Source organism: Zeus faber, assembly GCF_960531495.2.
Source record: "Zeus faber genome assembly, chromosome: 21".
Lineage (NCBI taxonomy): Eukaryota > Metazoa > Chordata > Actinopteri > Zeiformes > Zeidae > Zeus > Zeus faber.
Window position 1 is genome coordinate 8634123 of NC_137208.1, and position 26964 is coordinate 8661086.

The 26964-nt window shown below is 47.3% G+C and overlaps 2 protein-coding genes across 2 annotated transcripts in view; both read left to right on the forward strand.

The window, feature by feature from the left end:
* ahcyl2b (adenosylhomocysteinase like 2b) overlaps positions 1-16365 on the forward strand; it is a gene marked incomplete at its 5' end in the record, with an annotated part of 47881 nt that extends 31516 nt beyond the window's left edge. Inside the window, 15 exons of the mRNA XM_080022578.1 lie at positions 4013-4156; positions 5054-5154; positions 6634-6736; positions 6941-7035; positions 7446-7552; positions 8053-8169; positions 8623-8686; positions 9008-9096; positions 10249-10319; positions 11158-11252; positions 11643-11741; positions 12601-12669; positions 12777-12855; positions 14617-14737; positions 15766-16365. Coding sequence (XP_079878704.1) covers positions 4013-4156; positions 5054-5154; positions 6634-6736; positions 6941-7035; positions 7446-7552; positions 8053-8169; positions 8623-8686; positions 9008-9096; positions 10249-10319; positions 11158-11252; positions 11643-11741; positions 12601-12669; positions 12777-12855; positions 14617-14737; positions 15766-15772 — 1361 coding nt within the window. The 3' untranslated portion in view covers positions 15773-16365. The remainder of the gene's footprint in view (positions 1-4012; positions 4157-5053; positions 5155-6633; positions 6737-6940; positions 7036-7445; positions 7553-8052; positions 8170-8622; positions 8687-9007; positions 9097-10248; positions 10320-11157; positions 11253-11642; positions 11742-12600; positions 12670-12776; positions 12856-14616; positions 14738-15765) is intronic.
* Positions 16366-19781: 3416 nt separating this feature from the next.
* strip2 (striatin interacting protein 2) overlaps positions 19782-26964 on the forward strand; it is a gene marked incomplete at its 3' end in the record, with an annotated part of 31577 nt that continues 24394 nt past the window's right edge. The window contains exons 1-5 of the mRNA XM_080021966.1: positions 19782-20107; positions 23689-23758; positions 24231-24305; positions 25362-25496; positions 26070-26190. Coding sequence (XP_079878092.1) covers positions 20087-20107; positions 23689-23758; positions 24231-24305; positions 25362-25496; positions 26070-26190 — 422 coding nt within the window. The 5' untranslated portion in view covers positions 19782-20086. The remainder of the gene's footprint in view (positions 20108-23688; positions 23759-24230; positions 24306-25361; positions 25497-26069; positions 26191-26964) is intronic.

Sequence of the window (26964 nt, forward strand, 5' to 3'; positions counted from 1 at the left end):
CCGCGTACTTACATATGGTATGAGCTGTACCTGCAAACTACATGCTGATGTATGTAGTCACACTCGTGACACAAACTCCAGGTGCTCTCTCACCTTGTATGTTAAATTATCAAAATCTTTCCTCTTCTGTGTGTTTATATCAATTGTTAATTCACTGAGAGCACATTGAGTCTTGGTGTGTGGAGAAAATGTGCTTCTAATACAGCTTCCGTTGTCTTGTCTTACATCTGTCACACTTACAGACCAGGGTTCATGTGGAATGGTGGGTTCTTTTGCCGATTTACCCCGCGGTAAGAGGATTACGCCCTGGTGGTCAGTTTGGGAGAGAGCGACAGAATGAGGGAGGAAAAGTTAGATAGTCTTGCGTGTGTGTGTGCGCGCGTGTGCGGGGGATGTGTTGACTTCCTTATCCTAATCACACCCCATACACACACAGGAACTGTGACATCATACTATAATGGTGAAAGACAGGAAAATGACAAAGGGGAAACATGACAGGCTGCTGTGAGTCATGCCTGTGCTGGCGTCTCAGTCGCGGATACGTGCGGCCTCTCAGCCCAAAGTTTGCCATTTCTTACGACACACAATGGCACCCTCTGCTGATGCCCGGAAAGCCAGCGCAGGGAAGATCATGAGAAAGAAACGTCAGCTATTTGTGTTTGACAAAACGTGCACGTTGGGAAGCGGTTGCATTTTGAAACTATAGGGCTCTGTTCAATGAATGTGGAAATTGTACAGGAAGACATCTTATGAGACTTTTATTTATTTTTTTGTTAAGCTTTCAACCAAAAGTTGTTGGTTCTGCAGCGGCTTTTGTTTTTCTCCCAATTTTACTTTATTGGCTCTAACTACCAACTACCAACAAAGAAAGGGACGCATGTAATGACTTCCTATGAAAATACGTTTTCTGGAAGTACAAAGGGTGCCTGTCTGGGAGGGCGTGACAAGGGGTCATGGTTAGCAGTCTGTTTATTTGGCCATTTAATGGCGAAAGTGACAGCAATTTTGCTAAATTGCGCAGATTAGTTGAATTTCCATTAATTATTCTAACCCCAAAATCACGTTTTCCTGACTGGATTGATGTGTCATCCAGCCAACTTCCCTAACAGCACAGATGTCAGGTTTTTATTATTATTATTATTTCAGTAATAGGTTATTAACGTTAGACTGACAACGCGTATCCAGGTCTTTACAGCGTCTGGTTCCTCCAATGACCCCATTTACTTGATCATTAAATCTGTGATTGCTGCTGTTACTTGTACACTGTTGCCAAAAAAGGATTAATAAATGTTGAAAAAGCCAGACAAGCAGACAAACGACAGATGGACACACGGACATGGAGAGATGTGGAAACATTAGTCACAAAGGTCACATTGGTGTCATTTAAATCCCGTTTGTTTTATTACTTAAAGATTATTTGAAACATTTCAGTCAAAGTGTGTTTTTTTTGTTTTTTTGGGGGTTTTTTTTTTCTTTCATGACCCACAGCTTGAATTCACCAAAAATAAGTGAAATTAACTTGACACCTCAGGGACAAAATGGACTCCAGACGAAACTTAATTTCAAACTGTGTTTCCATCTATATGAATTAAGTGCACTTAAGCAAGACTCAAATCTTCATGCGTATTATTTGTAGCCTGTTCCAGATGATGTGGTCCCTCTCCATTTTAGAGCTGAACAACAGTTCCCTCTATTTCTTCGTCGTCCCCCCCCCCCTTCCTCCTTTTCTTCCACCTCCGTGTCACCTGATCCCGCGGCCCCATCCCATAATCCCCCTGCAAATTGCTTGTGATTCCCAGACTAGTGGACTGAACCCTTGGTCATTCTTCTCTGTCTTCTCTATTCAGACGGTAACGGTAGAACCGCACCAGGCTCGTTGGCGCAGCGTACGGGCACGGGGCTGCCGCCGTCAGTGCACGCTTCCTATTAAATCCGTGTTAATCCACTGTTGGAGCTACACTGGCCACGTCAGCGCCGCCCGGACCCCGCGCAGCAATTCTCGTTTTTTGTGTGAGAGGTCAAATTTTATTTATATATATATATTATATATTATATATTATATATATATATATATATATATATTTTTTTTTTTTTTTTTTACTGCGTGCGGCTAAAACTACATAGAAATGTTATTGTAAAGAGTGCAATCAATTTAAATGTGTTTTTATATGAGCCTACCAGACACCTAGAGCTGTTGTCGGATTTGCTTATTGATCCAGATCGGTTTAGAGCATATTTGAACATTTCAATTATATTAAAAGTTATTTATGGCAGACTACAATAGAATTCTTTTTTTTTTTTTTTTTTTTTACCTTTTTAACTGGATAACAAGACTGCAATACTTTATTTAACTCTAAGTGTATGCAGAGACGAAAGGTCATATTAGGAGACATTCAAAACAAGATCAACATGTTGTAATGTGACTTTTAAAACAAGGAGCAGAAATCACAAAGAATGTTTGATATTTTTCCCACAATAACATCAAATAAAATCATTGGTGGTATTTCGGTCATAAAACTTATTACAAAACTGTTGGTTAAAAACAGATTTAAAACGCTGTTGTTTTCAATATTCTTCTTCTCTATAAGACAACATCGATGGGTGTAGCAGGTGGGGGAAAATAAAAAATAAAAAAAATTCATGCTCTGCCCTTCACCCATTCACTGCGCCAACACGCCTGGTGTAAGCCTCTCGATAGCTGTGCGATATACACCGATCAGCCACAAAATTAAAACCGCCTGCCTAATATTGTGTAGCTCCCCCTCGTGCCGCCAAAGCAGCTCTGACCCGTGGAGGCATGGACTCCACCAGACCTCTGAGGTGTCCTGTGGTATCTGGCACCAAGACGTTAGCAGCAGCAGATTCTGTTCTGAGTTCTGGAAGATGCGAGGTGGGACCCCCATGGATCGGGCTTGGTGTTCCGGCACATCCCACAGTTGCTGGAGATGAGAATTGCACAGTGCATGTGTGTTCTGACACCTTTCTATCATAGCAGAGTTAACTTTTTCAACAATTTTGCCACAGTAGCTCTTCTGTGGGATCAGACCAGACGGGCTAGACCTTACTCCCTATGTGCATCAATGAGCCTTGGGCGCCCATGACCCTGTCGCCTGTTCACCAGTTGTCCTTACTTGGACCACTCTTGGTAGGTAGTAACCACTGCACACCAGGAACACCCCACAAGACCTGTGGTTTTGGAGATGCTCTGACCCAGTCGTCTAGCCATCGCGATGCGGTCCTTGTCAAAGTGGCTCAGATCTTAACGCTTGTCCATTTTTCCTGCTTCCAACACATCAACTTCAAGAACTGACTGTTCACTTGCTGCCTAATATACCGCACCCCTCGACAGGTGCCATTGGAACCAGAGGATCAATGTTTTTTACGTCACCGGTTAGTAGTTTTAATGTTGTGGCTGATCGGTGTGCGTAAACATTACACCAACAACTTCCTGTCCATGTGTTACTACATAGAGAAATGTAGCTACACATCGCCCAAGCATAAACAGACTGAATAAAAAAAAAAACTCCGGTATTTTTTTACCCAAGTCTTGTTTTTTGATCATTGGCAGTCAACCCGAGTGATTGCCATCAGGATCTTTTAAATTGATCCGGCATTGAGAGAACAGCTCCAGCCGACTGCCACGCAACGGGGCAATCGCGGCCACGGTCTTCAAGGGTGGGCGGTTGCGTCACCGAAGAATGTGGAACCTATTCCCTGAATAGCAGATCAATTTAAAAGATACAGAGTCCAGAGTTTTCCTTCAAGTTAATGTCTGGAACAGACCTTTTTGGCACACCTCATATTGAACTCTTCTTCCATATTTATGGAAACTATTTGGGTCACGGTTGCAGTCTTCTGGGACGAAAGAGCTTTGCAGAGCGGGAGATTCCTCCGCAAAACGTCTTCCTTTTCCCTCTCCTCCTGGTTTGGTTAGCCGGGGCTCCGTTCTTGGCACCGTTCTTTTAAAAATGTTTTTCTCTGCTGTTAACCCCGTGTCCGATGTGCATTGCAGCTGCTTCGTACACAGACAGCTCCGACGATGAGACGTCTCCCCGGGACAAACAGCAGAAGAACTCCAAGGGCAACGGGGACTTCTGCATCAAAAACATCAAGCAGGCCGACTTCGGACGCAGGGAGATCGAGATCGCCGAGCAAGGTGCGTGCCGGCGTACGGAAGGCCCACGTGACCCCTCTGTGTGCTTGTACTGTGTTTCCCTTTTTTTACAGGCTGAACTTCCTGATAAGGCAAAGTGATGCCGTGGTTTATGCGTTACACAAGTCAATACGGTAGAAGAGTCGGACATTTTAAGATGATGAGTTATGATACATAACTGAACAGGAAACTCGACAGGCCACTCGCCGTGTAAACTTGGGTTTTTTGGTAATGGCGTCATTTCGGTAAAATCCAGTTGTTGATACTTACTAACGAACGTTTTGATTGTGGATATTCTAAGATTCGCTATATCGTCCTTGCAATAACCACAACATGGTATCTGTAACTGCGTTCCAAGTTTATAGATAATGTGTTCGTCATGAGTGTGGTTGCTCAAGTTGTCACTGCTCCGTTGCTCTTGTGCGTACTTGTGTGTGCGTGCGTCCGTGCATGTTTTGCTGGTTGTTTGTTTGTGTTTGTGCCTCTGTGTGAGAGCGAGGTGTTGACATGCCCCCCTTCCCCCGCCTGCTCTCCTCTGTGACTGCCGAGGCGGCCATATGTCCCCTGCCACTGGTTGTGACAGCAGTTGTATTACTCATCACACATGCTAGGAACTAATCTATAATTGAAATTTGGTACACAAAACACTGCCCCAACTTAACCCCCCCCCCCACACACACACACACACACACACACACACACACACACACACACACACACTCCGTTTCGCACATCTCCCACAACTCTTGGCCGGCTGCATGAATGAATGCCAGAGCAAATCGATTGAGCGGGGAAAACCTTCAGGAAGCAGACCATGTGACCGCGCTACAGCACTTAACAGCGAGGTGTGTGTGTGTGTGTGTGTGTGTGTGTGTGTGTGTTGTGTGTTGTGTCTTCCAGAGATGCCGGCCCTGATGGCTCTGAGGAAGCGAGCCCAGGGGGAGAAGCCCCTGGCCGGGGCCAAGGTGGTGGGATGCACCCACATCACAGCCCAGACCGCCGTGAGTCGCACCACGCAACACTCAGAATTTCACGCGGCGCCGTTGTGTAACTCGCGTCGACACACACTGGCGCTCACACTGGAGCTCACACTGGAGCTCACACTGGAGCTCACACTGGAGCTCACACTGGCGCTCACACTGGAGCTCACACTGGAGCTCACACTGGAGCTCACACTGGAGCTCACACTGGAGCTCACACTGGAGCTCACACTGGAGCTCACACTGGAGCTCACACTGGAGCTCACGGCGGCAGCAGCGACAGCGGCGAGAGGGATCAGATTGATTCCTCCGAGCGCTGGTGGCCTCTGCCGTTGCTGCACGTTGTCCTTCGCCCCCCAGAACAGCCCATTAACGGCAGAAACCAGTGGCGGCCAACCTGGTGTTGACTGCGGGCGGCATGTGGGTCCCTCGTATTGCTCTGTGGGGCCGCACAGTCTAAAATCCCCATATATTCGTAAAAATAAATGAATCGTCTTATGACGTCCATTAATCAGCATGATGCATCATATGTTGGCAGGCTGCGATGTGGGTTTCTATGGGCTGCATACAGTTGGCCACCAATGGTATAAATCATTTGATTTTCTTGTTGTTTTGATTTTTTTTTAATATTCTTGCCAGCTTAGTAACCCCTCCCCCCAAATAAAAAACTGTTTTCACATGGGCTCTTACATACACAAACCAAGGATGAATGGCAACGTAAACCAAACTCAAGAGAATTGGAGTGGAGGTCCCCCCCCCCCCCCCCCCCCCCCCCTCCAGACAGCAGTGCGCCGCGCATGCCGTGCCGGTTTTCCTGTGTTTTTATTTTAGATCTTTTCGTTTTTCGTTTCTGCCTGCTTGAAACAAACGTTTTAAACCCAAACAATGGACGTTCTGCCTTGGGTCAGGACAGTGGATTGCGTAATGGAGCGAGCGCGATCTCCCTCCGGTCCGCTGTGCGTCCCGGCTGGAATGCGAGTGCTGAGAATTGACAAAAAAATAAAATAGAAATCACTTTAAATAAAAACAGCGTGTTTTTATTTTTGATGTATTGATTTTGAGGAGCATGGCACCCACACCGAAGTTTGATTTAGAATCCAAAGAGAGAGAGTTTTTGTTTGATTTGGTTTTAGATATAAAAGCCTGCCTCTAATATAAGCCTGCTTCCAGTAAAGGCCTGGTACCCTCTGTAGTTGAGGTAAATAAAGGTCACTATTTGAGGCAATACGGTACTTTGCGACCCCCTTGCAAAGTACGCAGTACCTGTACCCAAATGTATTGAGTGGGTTAGATCAGAGTTCATTTGAATGAATTCATTCAGTGTGAGGTGTCGCCATCTTCAGTGCTGCCGTGAGCAGGAAATGCACCAGTGACCCTTCCTGTCTGTTGTGTTGTATCATCCACGGTGTTAGATCAGCGTTACATCTTCTTTTTCTTTTTTTTTTTTTTCCCCTCAATGCCCCCACAATCCCCCGTCCCCCACCCCCTGCCCCCCCCCAGGTGCTGATGGAGACACTGTCAGCGTTGGGAGCTCAGTGCAGATGGGCTGCCTGTAACATCTACTCCACCCAGAACGAAGTGGCGGCTGCTCTGGCAGAGGGAGGTGAGTGGAGTGCCTGTTTCTGTGTGAGTGAGTGAGTGAGAGAGCCCACTTCCTGCTCCGCCTATTTTCTCCTCCCTACGTTAATCTCTGCTTCCGCTTAATGTAATGATTTTTCTTCACCTCTCTGAACCGTACTCATCTCACCCCCCCCCCCCTCTCTATCTACCCCCCCCCCTTCCTCTCCCTCTCTCTTTCTATCTCTAGGTTTCAGTGTGTTTGCCTGGAAGGGCGAGTCGGAGGATGATTTCTGGTGGTGCATCGACCGCTGTGTCAACCTGGAGGGATGGCAGCCAAACATGGTAGCACACCCACACAGCGCCTAAGCGGTGCATCCACACCAAGCCGCTGTCAAAAAAACACATTCACCCCTGATGATGGCTCACTTTTCGTATAGTTTGTTTCATGTTTTTTTTTTTTTTTCCCATAATGTCGACGTTTCGTTAATTTGATGTGTTTTGTATTTGTTAATTATATTTGAAGAGGCCAAAGTGCATTAACATGAAATCAACAGTTACAAAATACGGCAGAAGAGCGTTTTGCTGCCGTTGTGTTTTTAGGATTTATGACAACTAGTAAACGGGCTAAAATTCCATTTGACATCAGTATGGTCCTTTGAAAGCCTCTCTTTACTTCTGTGAATTTCATTTTTATTTTTATTTTTTTTCTTATCCCTCAATCCGCCTCTGTTCCTCGCTCACCCGTCTCTCAGATACTGGATGATGGTGGCGACTTGACTCACTGGATCTACAAGAAATACCCCAACATGTTCAAGAAAATCAAGGGCATCGTAGAGGAGAGTGTCACAGGTGTTCACAGGTGGGCGCGCGCCATCACACACACACACACACACACACACACACACACACACACACACACTAGTGCTTCCATTCTACGAAGGAAATCAATCTTATGTGTCAATGTCGCCATCTGGTGGTGAAAGTTTTACTAGCAATTGTTTATATTCAGTCATCACAGATAATGTTCAGATGACAAACAGATAGCTTGTATATATTTGGAGAAATAAATGTAATTGATTGAATTCCTTAATTTACCCCAACAATTGTTATCTATTCATCTTAAATACAACACAGTATATCTTAAATATATATATTTTTAGTTTTCTTCTTAAAAAGACAGTAGGTTTTTTTTATTTTACATCTTTGTCTGTCTGTCTGTCTGTCTGTCTGTCTGTCTGTCTGTCTGTCTGTCTGTCTGTCTGTCTGTCTGTCTGTCTGTCTGTCTGTCTGTCTGTCTGTCTGTCTGTCTGTCTGTCTGTCTGTCTGTGTGTGTGTGTGTGTCTGTGTCTGTGTGTGCAGGTTGTACCAGCTCTCCAAGGCGGGGAAGCTGTGTGTTCCGGCCATGAACGTCAACGACTCGGTGACCAAGCAGAAGTTTGACAACCTGTACTGCTGTAGGGAGTCCATTCTGGACGGGTACGAAAACACTTAATTTAACTCTGTTACTCTTCTGATCCGACGCAAGATGTTCCGATCACCATCATGATAAAAAATACTAATAACAAAGAAGCAAAATGCACTTAATAAAAATAATTCAATATTATACTCGATTAAAATGAGAGACTGAAACATTGAAGGATCATCATTATTTATTTAGAATTATTGGTCTTGAGGCACCGAGCAACTGAGTTTTTTTTAAATTATAGAACTGGATTGTTTAATTGATTAATTTACTTTACATCACAATTTAATAATTTTTATCGCACACTGATCGAGAGTTACTGGTAGATTCTTTTATATCTTTGTTTAGGGATACTGCTGCAGAGCACACTAATCATTTGTTGTTGTTGTTTTTGTGGATGATAGAACCGTGGTAGTACTGTATTGCTGTGGCGGCTTGTCGTAAACCCTCACGTTGTTTCACCTCAGATTGAAGAGGACCACTGACGTCATGTTCGGAGGCAAACAGGTGGTGGTGTGTGGATACGGAGAGGTAAGACGGAGGGACTAGAACTGCAGGGGTAGGAGCAGCTTCTTCAAATTTAACAAAATATTTAGGAAGTTGGCGTTTCCATCAGCGGTAATCAGTTCTGAGATAGTATTACCATAAATGGCCACTAGAGGACACTGACTCACTGTTCATAAATCCATGATGGTATTATATACATCCAAGCTAGCTATGCCTTTACCTACAGTCTTTGCTCCTTCCTGGTGCTGCACTGGATCTGAAATGTTTGGCTAACTGGAACCTACCTTGTGGTGCAATTCTAGTTCCCATTTTTTTTACCTAATTTGTTTTTGATGACTTCCTCAGGTGGGGAAGGGCTGCTGTGCTGCCCTCAAGGCCATGGGCTCCATCGTCTACGTCACAGAAATCGACCCAATCTGCGCCCTGCAGGCCTGGTAAGGCAGTCTCCTGCGGCTGTGCCGGTCATGAAACTTGTGCTGCCAATCGATCGTCACCCAGCAATCGAATCGATCAGCATTATCGTCTGGTTTGGGGTGGAGGGTGGGTTTTCGTCGGGCGTCTTTCCGACCTGCGGCGGTTAAATAAAGTCAAATCAAATTAATTTGCCTTTCTTAACACTGTCAGATGTTAAATGCGAAACTATATAACAATTAAGTATGGCAGTGTTAAATAAATTAAACAAAATGAAATAGATCAGCATTGCCTGAAGGGATGAGCCCAAAATGCGTTTTTCTGGGACAGTCCCTGTTTATTCTACTTTTCCCTGCTAAATAAATATAAATAAATTCTCCGGTTTGATGCACGAGCGGGGGGATGTGACTACGTTTCCAACGGTGCTAAAACCCGTTTGGATGCATTGTTATTATACATATTGTTATATACATTATTATGCCTATTATTATTATTATTAGTAGTAGTAGTAGCCTAGTTGTTGTTTTATTTATAATAAGGCTTTTTATAATTGTTAGGATATTATTAGTTTTGTTATTATTAGTCGGTTGGTTACAGGCAAAAATAAAACTCCATTCCACTCCAGTCTAGCTGCACCTTGTCAAAAATTACTTAAAACCTCTTAGGGCTGCAGATATTCCTCCATAGTCCCTTTTGAATTTGTATGCTTAATTATTTTAAAAATTCAAATATAATCACATTTTTCGATTATTTTATATATTTTAGAAAAACATTAACAAATGGCGATAATGAAGTTCTTTTTTGTCTGTGTCAAGAGTCCAGAGAGGTAGCCCTACATTTCTTTCCTACAGTTTCTTGGGGTGAGCGTCTGGGGTAGAAGAGTTAGCGGTGCGTTAGCGCAGCACATCGTGCGGTAAAGCTTCTGTCGCGACCTAGAATCAGAGATATATACTTTGGTTCAGAAAACACTGGAAAGGTCTGTTGTGCTCGGGAAGTTCAAATACATGTCGCGGGACAAAAATGTACAAAGGAATGTCCAAGGCACTCTTCTGTCAAAATGTTTAGGTGTTCATCAAGAGGGCTAACTCATAGTGGCTTTGTTAAAATCATGTCCATCGAGGTAGAGCCATGGCCTTCTCCTATATTCCGCTTGTGTTTGTTTTGTCTTTCCGCAGCATGGACGGCTTCAGGCTGGTGAAGCTCAACGAGGTGATCAGACAGGTGGACATCGTCATCACCTGCACAGGTAAAGCAAGCTCGACTCAGGAGGGGAACTGAACTCCCCCTTTTATTCCCTGATATGACTCTTCTCCTTTTCGCCGTCATCTCACAATCTGTCTTGGAGCAGCCTCAAAACACTGAAACATTTCCCCCCTCTGCCCGTTTATATTGAGCTTCCTATTCTCCGTCATCTCACCGAGAGCCGCTCGAAGCTCGGGTGCGCCGGTGCGGCACTTGGGTCTCTCGCACACGGGCGGTGAATTGAGAGAACACCGCCGGGATCGAACCGCCCGTCTGCTCGACCGAGGCCCCGGCCGCGGGGAGCCGTCCTGAACACTTTAATTAGAACGGGGACTTGATCGCCTCCCCTGCATCATTACCCGCCGCCCGCAGGAAGCCCCGGGCTGAGATGGGGGAGGACGGATGGACGATCATGATCCGATCTCTTTCACCCCCGCCTTTTATTTCCTATTTGAGAAGCCACAGCCAAATGGAAAGCTTCTGCTGTGCAGCGAGAAGCAGTTTAAAAATAAGTTTGTTTGTTTATTCCCCCCCCCCCCCCCCACTACAATTACTGTTAAATTTCCGAATTTGAATGGGACACCGAAGCTCCATGTACTGAAACCGCCGATGGGGCATTTTCATGAATCCTTAAAGAGACTCAAACGGTTCAACACAGTGAAAGTCGGGAGGTCTCAGTCGCCGCCGGTCAAAGCAGACGCCGAGAGTGTGGCGAGCGACCCGACGCGTCGGCACTGCGGCTATTAACGTGCTCCTCCTTTCTCGTTCGTCTTTCCTCTTCCCGTCCGTTTTTTCCTCCTCCTTCCTCCCCCCGTCTTCCCGGATTTCGTTTGCGTCCGCAGGCAATAAGAACGTGGTGGTTCGGGAATACCTCGACCGCATGAAGAACGGCTGCATCGTCTGCAACATGGGACACTCCAACACCGAGATTGACGTGGTCAGTGGCGGACAAAGTGTGTGTGTGTGTGTGCGTGTGCGTGTGCGCGTGCGTGCGCGCGTCGCATGCTCCCGACAGCTTGATTGACCGTCTATTTCCATTCAAATCGTCACCTTGGCCTGTGGTTGTCCGGTGTTGCCATGACGACCGGCGGCAGCGACATCTGAAATCTAAATGAAATGGCTCGAGTCACTTTGCAAGGAAAGTTACTCGCCTGCCAAACGGCTTCATCGCAACACGGCCACCTACAAGAAGCCGCGATGAGGTTTTACTCATCTTCCGTTTTAAATAGGAGTGTCGCGCCAAAGAGAGGGAGATGATGTTGTTTATAATCCTGATTTAAAGGTCCTGTGGGTTTTCTTTTGTTTTTTTTGTTTTTGTTTTTTTTAGGCGAGCCTGCGGACTCCAGAGCTGACCTGGGAGCGGGTGCGCTCTCAAGTGGACCACGTCATCTGGCCCGACGGCAAGAGGATAGTCCTGCTGGCCGAGGTACAGCCTCCACGCCAACATTGTCTATATCTGCCTGTATTACACTGCGGTGTTGTGAAATATATGTGATATAAAATAACTGCAGATCCCCCTAGGGGGGCGCGAACCATGTTTAGGAACCCCTGATCTATATGAATAAGGGCAGGGGACATAGCCACAGCTGCCTGTCTGTCTGTCAAAATCTCTAGTAACTTATAAACAGATCCAGTACAAACACACTGCCTCTCACACAACCACAGGACGATGCTTCCACACAAGCGTGTAAACAAAAATACAAATGGCCGACCACAGGGGAATTACGCTCAGACTTGTTGGCCGTTCCCACGGCCCGCAGTGGAGACCGTTCTACCTCTAGTCTTTACTAAAATGAAATTCTTCTCCTGGATGAGAAGAGAGCTAAAAGGACGTGTGTGTGTGTGTGTGTGTGTGTGTGTGTGTGTGTGTGTGTGTGTGTGTGCGCGAGCGTGCGCGCTCAGAGCTCCGGTTCTGCTTTCTTTCATGTGACAAAAACACACCCTCTCTAGTGGTCTCTCCCCGGTGACCCGCTCTGGACTTTGTGTTCCTCCTGGTCACCGCCGGGTGCCAACTCCGTCTACTGCAGTGCGGCATCTCCGATGTTACAGTTACAACATTTGGGTGGAGAAGCAACAACCTTAGCTGAGTTCCCCTGAGACGCTCCACGTTATAGCCTTAATATGAAGTGGGACATGGAGGTGAAACGGATCACAACTACCTCCCCACACGGGTTGTTCTCAACCTGCGATTCTGTGGTGTTCCTTGCTTCTGTGTACACCTTGCTCTCTCTAAATAAAATTCAACCATTTTGCCTCTTTTACTTCTTCCCGCCTCCTTTCTCCAGGGCCGTCTCCTGAACCTCAGCTGCTCCACTGTGCCCACCTTCGTGCTCTCCATCACCGCCACAACACAGGTGGAGTGTTTTTACTGATTCATGAACGTGTGTTTTGTCGGTCCTTCTGCAGAGAAATGTTAGTGAAGAGACTGTGTCTGTGTGTGTGTGTGTGTGTGTGTGTGTAGGCACTGGCTCTGATAGAGCTGTACAATGCCCCTGAGGGTCGCTACAAACAGGATGTGTACCTGCTGCCCAAGAAGATGGGTAAGACCGCTCCCTCCTCTGCTCTCTTCTCACTTCCTTTTTTTTTTTTTTTTTTTTTTTAAACGCCGTCTTTTTATTGAGGATGTGCGACAGAAACATGCACACCGGTGCCCGCCGCCCTTCCCATGTGCACGCGTGTTGACTGCATTGAGTTGACCACACCAAAATTGAGTGAGAATGTAACGAGAGATATTTATCTATAAATGATAATAACAGTCTTGATTTGCCGAGCACCTTTCATACACAATAAGCAGGTCAAAGTGCCTCACATGAATATAATGCCACCGAGTAATGATAAAGGGGGAAAAAAAACGAAGCACATTTCATAAAAAAAATATACATTTGCTTGTATTATTAATATTATATTTCAGGGCCTTTGTGGTTTTGAAGAAGGCATATAAAGATGCGTGTAGCGACAAAGGAGTCTCGGCGAGTCCTTCCTCCATCTTTGTGAGGTCCACTTGTTATGGGTCTGCATTAACATGTTCCAGAACACCTACCGCATTCGACCGATCCACGTTCAGGTTGTTCAGGGGGCCCGTGGGGGTGATGAGGTGTGCACGTTTTCCCCACAATCCCCTGCGATGCGCTAAGATTCTGTGATTCCTGTCCACCTGCAGTATTTTCCCATCTGGACCCCCCTGTTTTAAAAAAAAATAAAAAAAATAAAATCATAATAAATAAATAAAAAGCCGCCCAGTTTTGGTGTAGAACACACTCATTCCCTCCATTGAATAGTAGTTAAGACTGATGTGCTGGAGGGCAATTAAGCAACAAAAGGGGGGATGGCGTTTTATAGCCAGAATAAATATCGAATGCAGTTAAATATTGTTTATTGTCTTGTGTGGTAAACCAGACACCCTTTTAAATATAGATTTTATTGGAAAGACGGATCGCGGCGAGGTATTTTTAACACCTTCTTTAATGCCCTAGAATTTATGCCCAGGTTTGGTAGGTGAGAGTTTTGCAGCGCATTGCCACGGCACTGAGGGCAGATCCTATGGACGTGTTACAGGAAGTGTTTGTACGTCACCTGTTCAATGCGGAACATGATTCACAATGGTGTGTGTGTGTGTGTGTGTGTGTGTGTGTGTGTGTGTGTGTGTGTGTGTGTGTGTGTGTGTGTGTGTGTGTGTGTGTGTGTGTGTGTGTGTGTGTGTGTGTGTGTGTGTGTGTGTGTGTGTGTGCTTTCTGGTTCCTGCCTTCCAAACTGCTGGCAGAGATGCAGAACATACAGGGAGAGAGGGAGAGAATGTAGGTCGCCCTGTCAGAGCGCTGCAGCGCTGCTTGACGTAGAGTCGGTGAAAAGGGAGCGATAGTGACGTGGATTGAAGAACAGCAACGAATGTAGAAAGAAATTCACGCTCTCATTCCAAACCACAAAAATTGTTTTACCTGAAAATTGTATTATTATCAATAATTATAATCCTAATAATAATATTATTATTTTACTAAATTAGTTCTTCCATTGCCTATAGTCAACTGTGTTGTTTCAGAATTTTAAGGTTTAATTTTATTTATTTATGAAATCATTTTCGTATGTAATTTTTATTTTTTGCTGATGTTGAGCTCAAAAACAAGTATGAAAAGGCAAGGAATTAAAAAAAAAAAAGAAGTGACACAAGAGAGAGGCAGGAATGGAGGACGGCGGCCGCCCTCCCCGCTCCGTCCCCCTCGCCCCGCCGTCTCATTTTTCGGCGCCGCTCCTGTGTCTTCACGCCCTCTCTCCCTGCTCTGCTCCACCCCCCCCCCCCCTTCCAGATGAGTACGTGGCCAGCCTCCACCTCCCCACCTTCGACGCTCACCTCACCGAGCTGAGCGACGAGCAGGCCAAGTACTTGGGCCTCAACAAGAACGGGCCCTTCAAACCAAACTACTACAGGTATCCACGCTGCTCACGGCACGACGCCCCCAAATCGGGCCAGATTGAGGAAGGAAGGTGGGGAACCCCCTGTCCCGCTTGACGGAGGCCCTCAATCACACCTGATGCAACCTGAGGAACCCCCCCCCCCCGCCTATTTAAAAGATGCGATTCTTTATTTATTCATTTTTTGACTGAATTTGTGAATTTGTTCTGTGTTCATGGTAGATTGAGCAAGATATTTAGGGCAAACAATACATTAGAGCGTACAGACGTGGATCTGGTGTGTGAAATTTTGAACCAGTATCTGACTACGAGGAAACATATGCCTCAAATTGGCCCCCTTGTGATCTTTTCTGGCCCCTTTTTGGGGGGTATGACACCCCAGGTTCAGAATCACGGAAGAGGTCGGTACAACTAGTTAAAGCTGGACCGATCTATTTATTTTTTTATTTTTAATGTGGTTTTTTTTTTGTTGTTTCTTAAGACGCCTGGATTTAAAGGGTGGTTTCGCCATTTCTCAATCCAGTTCTTATAAATGTTGGTTCCCATCATTTAAAACTTAGTCGGCTGCAGCTTGTCACCCTGCTCGAAGGCTTCTCCCATGGGGCAAACGTTTAAGCCTTGAAAAGACGTTGAATCTTTTTTATTTTTTTATTTTTTTTTAATTGGGGAAACTCACAATATAGTCTCCATTACTGGTAGGACGAGAGAGGGACTGGAAACAGGAAGTTTCTCCGCTTCCCACTGGCAATCTGCTGCGGCCTGCGCTTTGGATGTTACTGCGGCAATTTCAAAAATAAGTTGGGGGGGGGGGTGCGATTGACGCGTTAAAACGCTTTGCCGTCGTTCGTGAACGCAGCTCCAACGCCGGAGACGCGTTTAAAGCCCGGCAAGGAGCTTCATTCATAAGTGACGGGAGCCGACGTTTTAAGACCTTGAAATCGACCCAACTCCTGCCTCCAAGAGCCTCAACTTTAACTCGGCCTTGTCTCTCTCTCTCTCTCTCTCTCTCTCTCTCTCTCTCTCTCTCTCTGTTTCCTCCAAAGGTATTAACACCCGCCGTCGAGGCGACAGTGAGGAAACAGCGGTAGTCCGGGAAATCGCACGGACCCAGAAGAGAAGAGAAAAAGGGAGGAGGAGGAGGAAGGAGGAAGGAGGAGGAGAGACACACCTGCTTCACATACGGGGAAGGGAGGGGGGAGGAGGAGGAGGAGGAGGAGGGGACACGGACCGCCCTGTGCTTTCTTCATCTTATTTATTTACACTCAGCAACAATATCGCGTAGAAATCGATCATGCTGCTCCCTCCCTCCCTCACTCCACCCCCCCCCCAACCTCTCATCTCTTTGGTCCGTCATCACTGTGGCGAGTCGTAGAGTGAGCCCTTCACCCCCTCCCCCGGTTGCCAGATCTTTTATTGTTTAACTATTAAAGATGCATTTATTGATACAAAAAAAGAGATACAATAAAACGACAAAAAAAAAAAAAAAATAGTTGATGAACAGAGACACAAATTATTTGTAAATGAAGACCTCTGAAGATTTAGTGACGGACACCTTTTCCTGTCCTTTTTCTTTTCATGTTGTTGGTTTTTTTGTTTGTTTTTTTTTTGTTTTTTTTTCTACTCGTAATTATATATTTTTTGTTTTCTCTCGTGTGATAATGAGGGGCCGGGGCTAAACGTAGTGGGCGGGGCTTATGGGGGATCTCAGGGTCCAATCATATCTGTCCTTTTTATTTGCTGGTTTCATTGTGATTTACTGTTCCTTGTTGGCATCGATGTCACTTTTTTTTTTTTTTAAATGAGCTCTATTCCTCCAAATGGTCGTTTCCCTCAGATTGTAGTTTCCTTTTAGTATGACTGATGGATGACAGATTAAAAGCAGAAGACTCGTTTTATCTTTTTAGGAGTCCTCCTTTCACCTGTCAATCAAAATCACAGTGAAAACACCTTATTAACTATTTAAATTCTTTCTGAGCTCCAGTAACGCCAGTGTTGAAGTGATTTAAAAAAGGAAAAAGGAAAAAAAAACAAGTATTTTCAGCCACTGAGCTCACATTCTTATTTTTTTATTTTTTTTTCCTCTTACCAATTATTATTATTATACTGTATTAGAAGCATGGCAGGGTCTACGATCATTACAAGGGGTATATATTTAGATATTTATATAGAGATTAAGATTTTTCTATCATTTTTTTTCCTTACATCATCAAATGTTACTTTAAAAAAAAAATAAAAAAAAAATCTACTTATATGTCAGTATAAAAAGAAGCAATTTAAATGTTCTATGATAATGCTAAGTGTAATAAATGTACTGAAACCTTCATTTTCGAATACTGTGACAGAATATTTACAGAGATACCAAATGTAGAGAAATCTTTTTTTTTTTTTCCTTTCCCCTCCCCGCCAGGCCGGTACCAAGTAGTTTCCTCCGGTCGGGGCCTCGTTTCAAAGTACGCCGCTGTTATTCCCCCCCCCCCCCCCAAATCGCAACTTCCTGTACTCGATTAGACGTTTAAGATTTTTCGAGGTGGCGCGTTGATGCTATGATGGCGCTGATAGGACGGTGTGAGCCGCATCAGCAATGGAACACACCTGCTCTTATGACGCTTGGAAGTTGTTGTTGTGGCAGTTAAAGGGAATTCATATGAAATTTCTAAATTTTTCCTTAAATTCAACTGAGTTTTTTTTTTAATCTTTTTTTTTTTTTTGTGTGTCAAGGGGGCTCGGATTTTAGAAACTTTTTAATCGGTCATTTTACCTGACAAATAGTGCTGCTGGGTTTCGCACATCTGCTGATGTGATTTTCAATGGTGAACGTGAACGCAACTGGACTCCACGTACATAAGGCTGTTGCTCAGATCTGCGAAAATTTTGAATATTTAATTCTTTAAAAGTCTTTTTAGGTTTCCCCATCTCCCAGAAACATGTCTACGGGTTAAAGCCGAATAACCTTCGGCCCCATCATGCACGCTGTGCGGCTATTCGTTGGCATTTGGTTTCCCCCCGCCTGCCACGTGTGAGGATTTGGGGTCTGGAATAAAGAAAATGGAAGCGTGAAGACGTCCACATAGGACCATGTCATGACAAAGGCCCACACTGTCACCACCCCCACCCCTGCCCCCACCACCCGAGGCATCAACGTGGCATTGTTTAGACGCCCCATCCGTGCATTTCTGTCCCGTGCCTCCGTGTGCCTGGAGAACGCGTCGCCTCCAGCCGTCGGTCCGTCATCCGAGGAAAAAGCCCAAAACCCCTTTGCTTCACTGTGAGCTGTGCTGTGCGGAATCACCTTTAAAAAAAAAAAAAAAAAAAAAAAAAATGTTATTGACGACCTGACCTGCCATCTCTAGTTGTTCTTACCCCGTTGTCTTAAGTCTGACTTTTTCCTTTGTGCATCCGGGTGGGGTGGAGTGTGTGTCGAGGGGTATATGATTGCCTGAGGTTAACGCTGGGTCAATTCTAAGGGCGTGTGTCTGTCTGTCTGTCTCTATCTGACTGGCTGTCTGTCTGACTCCTTGTCTGTCTGTGAGTATTAGTCTCCTTCTCCGTAGGACACTTGCTTTGTTGACAGCTGCCTCAGGATCCTGGCCTGTGTGTTGAGTTGCGTTTGGGGGAGGGGCAAAACTATTTTCTCTGCCCCTCAAAAAAAGCCGACTGACACCCGGGTGGGAAGGGGAAGACACCAGCATCATATATATGAATATATATATAAATATATATAAATATATATATATATATATAACCTCTTAAAGTACAGGAATGAAAGAATCAACTCTTGTATTTATTGTTGTAAATCCTGAAAGTGCGAACTGGAAGAATTCTCAAACATGTCAAGAAACCCAACATTTACATATTTCATGTGATTAAAAAGAAAAATAAATTTAGACGATGAGCAATAATTACAAATTGTAATCTTAATGAATAAAGATGTAAAAATTGTAGTTGTCGCTCTTGTTTTTGTTGCCGCGCCGTTCGACCGTCTCATCACCTCACTGTGTGACGCCGTGTGTTCACCTGGGTCCGGACCGGATCAATTTCCCTTCAACGGTTTTGTGTGTGTGTGTGTGTGTGTGTGTGTGTGTGTGTGTGTGTGTGTGTGTGTGTGTGTGTGTGTGTGTGTGTGTGTGGTTCAGCGGCGAGGTCCCGCGCCGCAGCAACACGGCGGCCGCGAAAGGTTCCCCGCTAGAGCCAGCGTTTTGGTCTGTCCGTTCTGGGCTACCGTAGGAACACGGCGGTGCAAGATGGCCGCCTCCGTGAAGCGTACCCGCTCCCCATGGACATTAAAAACTGCTTTTTATTTCTCGGAGCTCATTTGTTTTCGTCTTTATTTCCTGTAACGGCGAAGAAAATATGGAAAGGAATGACGCGATTAATACAGTAAATTTGAACCAAGTCGGGTACCAAGTTGCTTATTAGCGAGTCAAAAACTAATAATTAAAAAAACAAAAAAAACAACGTACTATTATTTGTATGAGTGAAGCTGCAACACGAGTCAAAAACCAGTGGAACAATGCGGTTCTTTTGTTTTGAAGGTATATCTATCTCAGGCTGCGAGGCTTGGAGTCAGGGGCCAGGGGGGGGCCCCTGCGCGCCCACCGAGCGGAGCTGTGACGCAGCCACGGCCACTCACCTCGCAGCTCGTGATGGAAGATCCGACTCTTTATTTTATTTTATTCTTTTTTTTTTTTTTTTTTTTTTAAGGAGCCGGTTCCTGTCGAGTGACCCGGTGGGGGGGGGGGGGGGGGGAAACCAAAACAAAAACAAAACAAACAAAAAAAAAGTGATCCGTTCTATTTTCCAACTCGTCCGTTCGAGTCGCTCGGTGCGTGGACGCGCGTCCAAACCCACCGGAGGAGTCGGCTCAGCGCCGCCGGGCGCGGAATCGTCACAACCAAAAAAAAAAAAGAAGAACCACGCGTGGAACCTGAAACGCCGTGAACCGTCCCCCCCCCCGGAGTCGTCAAACCTCCGTGAAACGGCAGTTCGTCGCGGTGGAATGCGGCGCGCGAACCGGTCACGTGGCGCGGCCGCGGTGACCGAGTCGCGAGCGGCACGGAACGAGCGGGGCGTTTCGCGCGCGGAGCGGCCCCCGACTCAGCCTCGGCTCAGCCTCAGCCTCAGCCTCAGCCTCAGCCTCAGCCTCAGCCTCAGCCTCAGCCTCAGCCTCAGCCTCAGCCTCAGCCTCAGCCTCAGCCTCAGCCTCGCTCCCCGCCGAGCGGCTCGTCCACGCGTCCCGCAGCAGGCGAGACGCCGGGGCGGACGGTCGGAGCTCGGACCCGGAGCCTCCACCGGTGCGACGGCGCAAGCGGCGGCTCTGCAGCGGCACGGCGGCCGGCCTGCGGGAAGAGGGTGAGGAGCGCAAGGATGCAGGCGGAGGAAATGGAGGTGAGCGGAATTCAATTAAAACAGTAGTAATAATAATAATAATAATAATAATAATAATAATAATAATAATTGATTGATCAGCAGGATGATTTTGGGGGTATATAAACTAGGCACTTGTGCAGCATCTTTTTATTTTTAATTATTAATATTATTGTTATTATTTTATATTTTTTTTCCAATAGTATTTTCTGGTATTATCGTCATTCTGGGGGCTTCTCGCCGGTGTGTTGCTGGGGAGCTTTCGCACCAGCTGCATGGGAAGCATGCCGTCCGTCAGCCACACCGCCGGCTGCTTATTTTGGAGAGCGGCTCCTATAAATAACGCTCTAGTGCGCTGCGCCGCGGGGGGGGGGGGGGGGGGACGGGACGGGACTGGACCGTGGGGAATGTGGCCGCCGTGCCCGGTGCAGGACGGCGGGCACGGCGGCGCGCTGTTTACCCGCCCGACGCTTCCCTCATCCCGCCCGTGATCTCACTCCCTCACATCGATCCCAGCGACGAGGATCGATGGCAAAAATAAAAGCCCGACACTTAAGACCGAGTGGTGCCACCAAGATGTGGCCCGCGGGCCCGGATCCGGCCCGCAGCGGGGTCCAAGCCGGTCCGCGGAATGATGACGGGGGGGGGGGGGGGGGGCAATGGTGCACTGAAGATAATAAACAAAACGTTTCAGTGGAAAAATCAAATTGAGTTGTTCTCCATATGTGTGCAATGCAGCTGAATCCATTCCAGTTTATTAATGATATTGTCCAATCTAGTCAATCTTGTTAATTAAACGGAAAGAAAATGCATGAAATATAACACTTTGTGCAGCTTCACGCGCACGATTCCAACTTTATCAGCCCGAAAAGAGGCAACTAAAACGAGTTAGACACCCCCGCCTCTGCTGAAGACCTTGTCATTTTATTTGAAGTGTATTTAAAGTCAGTCTGTCTCGGGTGCACTATTTGAGCAACGTGACAAGGCAGTGACACGAGATCAGATCTATATTTTATTATCCCCTCGGGGGAAATTTGTCTTGGACTCTCTCGGATCATTCGTCATCGAACACACACAGTGAATATAACAGACACGCACACGCACTCATTCAGCCGTTCACACTGTACATGATCGGTCGGGTGAAAGCTGAAAACAACGCAGTGAAAAGCGTGGGCAGCTCAACTTCAATACCCGACGTACAGTTCAGGTCGGGGGCGTCGCTGGGAACAGCAGCTATTCAGCATCATCCCCGATAAGTGTGATTTTAATGGACACGCTGAATGCTTATCAAGGAATTAGAGCATTGATCCCCCCCCCCCGCAGCTGAGGATTCTGGTGTGCGCGCGTGCGTGCGTGCGCGTCTGTTTTCCCTGCGAGTTAATTGTGTTTGTGGGTTGTCGGGCCCGTTTGGAATGGAGTCAAGTGTCCGTTTATTGTCCGTCTTAAAGATGACCGTGGAATTGGGCTGAAAAGGAAAGCGAAACTGTTGATGCTGTTGTTGCTGCTGATGCTCTTGATGCCGGCCAGGTGTTGAGTCGCCGGGAGTTCAAACGCTTCCCCGTGAAAAGTGAAAGGGCGCCTCGGCGATGTAACATGGCCTCCGAGGCCCAAATGTCACCCCCCGCCCCCGCGGGCGGACCTTTCGCGGCCGGAGCGCGCGCGCGGGGCTCGGTGTGAGTACGGATTCACGGGGGGGGAGAAGGTTTCTAACAGCACGAGTCAGGGAAAGGCGTCGTTTTCCGCCCCATGATCGCGAAAAGATGAATTGGGTCCAATAAACGGTAAAGTCCCCGGGAGGGCTTTAGGGGTCGTCGCCCGGTACAAGTACAAAGGACGGGTCCGATGAGGGAATCAAACCGGTTAGCGTAAGGCTCTCGCGGTCTCGGGTATTGATGTCATCTTGCCCCGGTTTATGAGCAGAGGATTGAGTAACCCGAGCCCCTTCTCCGTCCGAATAGAGCGCGTTGGTAATTGCGATGAATTATGAGTCATTTGCTCTTCCCAGCGCGTCCTGTTTCCTGCTCTACACGTGCTGCGATGATACGAAGATCAAATTGGTTTAACCCCTGTGCTGGAGCCAGTCTAAAATACAAATTGCCTCCCTCTCTATAAACAAACTGCTGTTTACAGTGCGTGGCGACGAGAGGTTACGTGTTCTCCCCAGCAGGCAGTCGACACCAACACGTGGAAGTTTTTCGTCCGGAACGAGAGCCTCTCCTGGAGGCGTCTCTTCCTCTTTCTATAACAGGGGAGTATTATTGTGCGCCCTTGTCTGACTGGGTCTCTGGTTTTCGCAGGTGTCCCCTTATTATTCCTCCACTTAACGTCGGCCCCGGGAAGCCCGCTGAGACTCTGGCTGTGATTAAGCGCTTGTATGAATACACTTGGCTTGCTTTACGACCGTTATGCCACGCTTTCCCCGGATATGGATCGGTTTGGGCTTTTATTTACCTCCTGCGGGCAGTAAATTCTCCCAGGGTAGGCCGGGGGCGGGGCCGGAGCCGCTCGGGATTCGGGGGTTGTGTCCAAGGGCGCTTCAGCAAAACGCTTGCTCTCCCATGCCGCCACCGCGGCGGCTGCGGCTGCTCTAGAATCATGTTCCGTTACTGAAGGAGAGTTTGCACAACAGCCTTGCCGCTCTCGCCACCTTCTCGGCTCGAATGTACAAAGCTGTGAATATCCCTGTGCGCTCTCAGGCCGCTGTCCCCCGGTCAGTCATCGCTGCAGGTGGCGATGCATCAAAGCTCTGAAAGTGAGGGCGTTACGGCCTTTCCGGCTCCGCTGCCCGTACCGCGGAGCCGGGGTTTGGTGTGGAGACGGGACCGATCCCGTAAAACGTTGGACCGGATATTGGGGATATCCGTTTCAGCAGCGCTAGAAGATGTGATGTGATGTGATGTGATGTGTGTGTGTGCGTGTGTGTGTGTGTGTGTGTCTGTGCGTGCGTGCGTAGTCACACGGCTTCGTGAGCGTGTCCATAATGGCCGTTCGTTCTCCTGAGCGTCGAGGGCGTGCGCTGTTCCGGGGCGAGGCTGACGCCGCCGCAGCGAGAGACCCTCGGCTGGAGACGGACACCGAGCCGCTCCGGAATGGAGGACGTGCCGCCGCCTCCTCCTCCTCCTCCTCCTCCGCTCACATTCGTTGTTTCCTTCCCATACTAGCAGCCTTATCCATCTGTGCGGCACATCGTTTCTCAGACCTCGAGGCCCCAGGTCTGGGTGTGAGTGTTGGGCGGATGTTACATTTTAAGGGCTGGCGGGTGATGGACGGCGGCAGCCCAGTCCCAACGAATGACTACGCGGTGGAGGAACGGCCCTTTGGGACGCGTGGGCGAATGTCTCTCGCCTCATGTCGGCCTTAACACATTTGCTCTGACGCGTTTGCCAGAATCCGTGTCTTGGGTGTTTCGAGGGGCCGGCGCTGAAATGTGCACTTCCCATATTTAGGTTTCTGCTTATGTCCCTGTTGACTTCTTCGAACCGGAGAACGTGCGCGTGCGTGTGTGTGTGTGTGTGTGTGTGTGTGTGTGTGTGTGTGTGTGTGTGTGCGTGCGCGCGCGCCATGTGTTTTTTATTGTTTTTCTGACGTGTGTTATTTGGCAGAGCTCCATGGAGTCCCCCAACCTGGAGTTTGAGTACGGCGACACGGACAGCCTGTCAGCGGAGCTTTCAGGTGAGCGCCTCCTCGGGCTCCACATGTGTACCCGTCAACAAGGACCGGGGACTCCTCTCCTCTCCTATCCTACCTCCTCCTCCTCTCCTCTCTCCTTCTCTTCTCGTCTCCTATGCTACCCTCTCCCCTTCTCCTCTTTCCTCTCCTATCCTACCTCCTCCTCTCCTCTCCTCTCTCCTCTCCTCTCCTATCCTACCTCCTCCTCCTCTCCTCTCTCCTCTCCTCTCTTCTCCTCTCCTCCTCGCCTCTCCTTTCTTATTCTCTCCTCTCCTCTCCTCTCCACTCCTCTCCTCTCCTCTCTCCTCCTCGCCTCTCCTTTCTTATCCTCTCCTCTCTCTTCTCCCCTCTTCTCCTCTCCCTTCCTCTCCTCTCCCCTCCTCTCCTCTCCTCTCCTCTCTTCTCCTCCTCTCCTCTCCTTTCCTCTTCTCTCTCCTGTCTTCTCTAATCATCTTCTCTTTCTCTCCGTCCACAGAGCTCTACAGTTACACGGAGGAGCCAGAGTTTGCCCTCAACAGAGACTACTTTGAGGAGGACTTCAGGAGCCACGGTAATGTGTGTGTGTGTGTGTGTGTGTGTGTGTGTGTGTGTGTGTGTGTGTGTGTGTGTGCGTGTGTGTGTGCGAGCGCTTTTGGCTCATGACTTGAGTGGTTCTATTAATTCCGTCTCTGTGCCGCTTGCGTCAGCGCGCGCTGTCAATCGACAAACTTCCAGATCCAAAAAAAAGCCCCGGACGCCAAAACTCTCGTTTCCAAACTAACGAGGGTCAGGAGGAGGGCGCGGCGGGTTCAGCCTGCGGAGCGGCCGGAAGAGATTAGGGAGGAACCCGTGACCCCACCCCCCTACCCCGCCCTCCTCATCCCTCTTTCTCTCCCTTGCTCTTCCCGTGTTTTGTTTTGACAAAAAGCTTTTGTGTCGTTTTCATTTGCAACGAAGGCCGACCGGTGGAAAAATCCGTGTTCCACCCGCAGTTCCAACCCAGGTATCAAAGGACAGTCTTATAAAAGTGTAATAATACATATCAACCTCCAGTAATAATACACACATATCTCTAAGAGCTATCCCTCGGCATTAAACATCAGAACATTGAAAAATTTTGGTAGACCTAATTACCTAATTTACCTTATTCACATTCTATCCATCCAACATTACGAAACAATGGTTTAGAGTTGAACCCTTAAATTTCACAGTCAGCTCAAATAATTGCGATCGGGCGATTTCTTTGCGATTTGGCGATATTTACATTACTCATTTCCAGCGAAAGGCGTTCCAATGAAAAAAAACAAAAACAAAAACAAAAAAACGAAAGATAAGGAAAAAAAAAAAAAAAAAGCACTTCACCTTGAAGCATTGCCTTGTGTTACACTGCGACCGCGGTTGAGAAAACACCAACACAAATTCATATTGACTGAGACGCTCACTGACTCACGGTTCATCACATTCAACTGATGCCTGTCATGCAAAATGCGTTCATCCTTTTTTTTTCATTCACTAAAGGTGCATTACATTACATCAGAAAATAATAATAATAATAATAATAAAACGGTACCAGAGTCACGACGGCTCGCTCTCCTTCACCCACAACCTCTTTTCTGGCGTCTTCCAGTGCGAGGGAAGCGGTGGACGGAGCTGCCCCTGGAGGAGCAGAGGGCCTACGTCATGAGGCTCCTGGACGCTCTGGAGGTCACCGACCGGGACAAGAGGCTCAAGGTGGCCCGGGCCATCCTCTACCTGGCGCAGGGTACCGGACACCTCCTGATCCATTCATCCGTTTGCTTTTTCTTCCTCGCCCGCCTGAGGTGGTGGGGTTCATTTTTTCCATCCCAGGGTTCCTTTTTTTTTTTTTTTTGGTGAATGTTGGTCCATATCGACAGCTTGCCGACCACGACTAGCTACGCTGCTTTACCGTCTAAATTTCACGGCCCGCGCGTGCCTGATCAGTGCATTCTTGCCGGGAAAGGCGGACCCCGCCATCAACAGTGGAAACGGCACAGAGAGGATGCATAACGCAAATCCATGAATGCCTGTTTCTCATAAAGTATCAGCTGAAAAAAAACTTTAATGGTTTTAGTTTTCAAAAATGTGACGTTTGGACAACACAAACATGAAGATTTACATTTTTTAAATCCCGAATTAATTGAGACGTAGCTTACAAATTGGTCTTCATCTCATGCAACGAACCCCTAACCTGGAGGAGCTCATCTGAGAACGCTTTTCTGTGTGTGTGTGTGTGTGTGTGCGTGCGTGCGTGCGTGCGTGCGTGCGTGCGTGCGTGCGTGCGTGCGTGCGTGTGTGCGCTGTGGTGTCACCGCAGGCGTGTTCGACGAGTGCGACGTGGACGTGGACGTGCTGCACTGGTCCAGGCACAACGTGTTCCTGCTCTACGACATGGGCATCTTCACCGCGCTGCTGGAGCTGCTCAGCATGGAGATCGAGTGAGTGGGACGTCGGGCGCCACAAAATTCCACGACAAAAATAGGGCGTTTTTTTTTTTTTTGCGTCGATAAAAGTCGCCGTAAAACAAAGTTCCTCGGAGTGGCCGGAAGATGAGCCGCTCTAGCAGAGCTGTCGCGAATATCACGTAATCGTTCTTTCGGATTTATTTGGGTTTTAAAATCGCCAGTCGTACGTTCCCATCCAAATGTCAAGGGAAGTTTAAGCCACAGTAGAAATGGGCGATTAGAGTCAGAATCAGAATCGTCTTTATTGCCAAGTAAGTTCACACGTGCAAGGAATTTGTCTTGGTGTTGGGTGCACACATGAAAACATAAATGTAAAACAATAAGTAAAATATATGAGAATTTGTCAAATAAGGCTGTTTTTCTTCTTTAATAAAGCTGTACAGCTTGTGCAGGAATGTGCCAATGTTCTGTATAAAGTAAAACAGTATGTGCGATGTGCATGGATAATAGTCCAGAAGAATGAGGAATGTGCGTTAATGTAACGCATTGACATACCCATTCAATTTAAGGCGTACAGGACCATGTAGTATCTGCGGGCTGCGTCCGTTTGAGCGGGGGGGGGGGTCCCGGGCCCTCTTGGATGAGGCCAGTTGCAGTCGGGAAGAAACTGTTCCTGTGGCGAGAGCAAATTGATTACGAAAATAACCGTCCGCTCACACTTCCTGTCTTCCAATGTGGAATGTCAATACACAACCGTTCTGCAACAGGGAGAAACGCGCTGTTGCCCGAAGCTCGTACGGTGGTCGC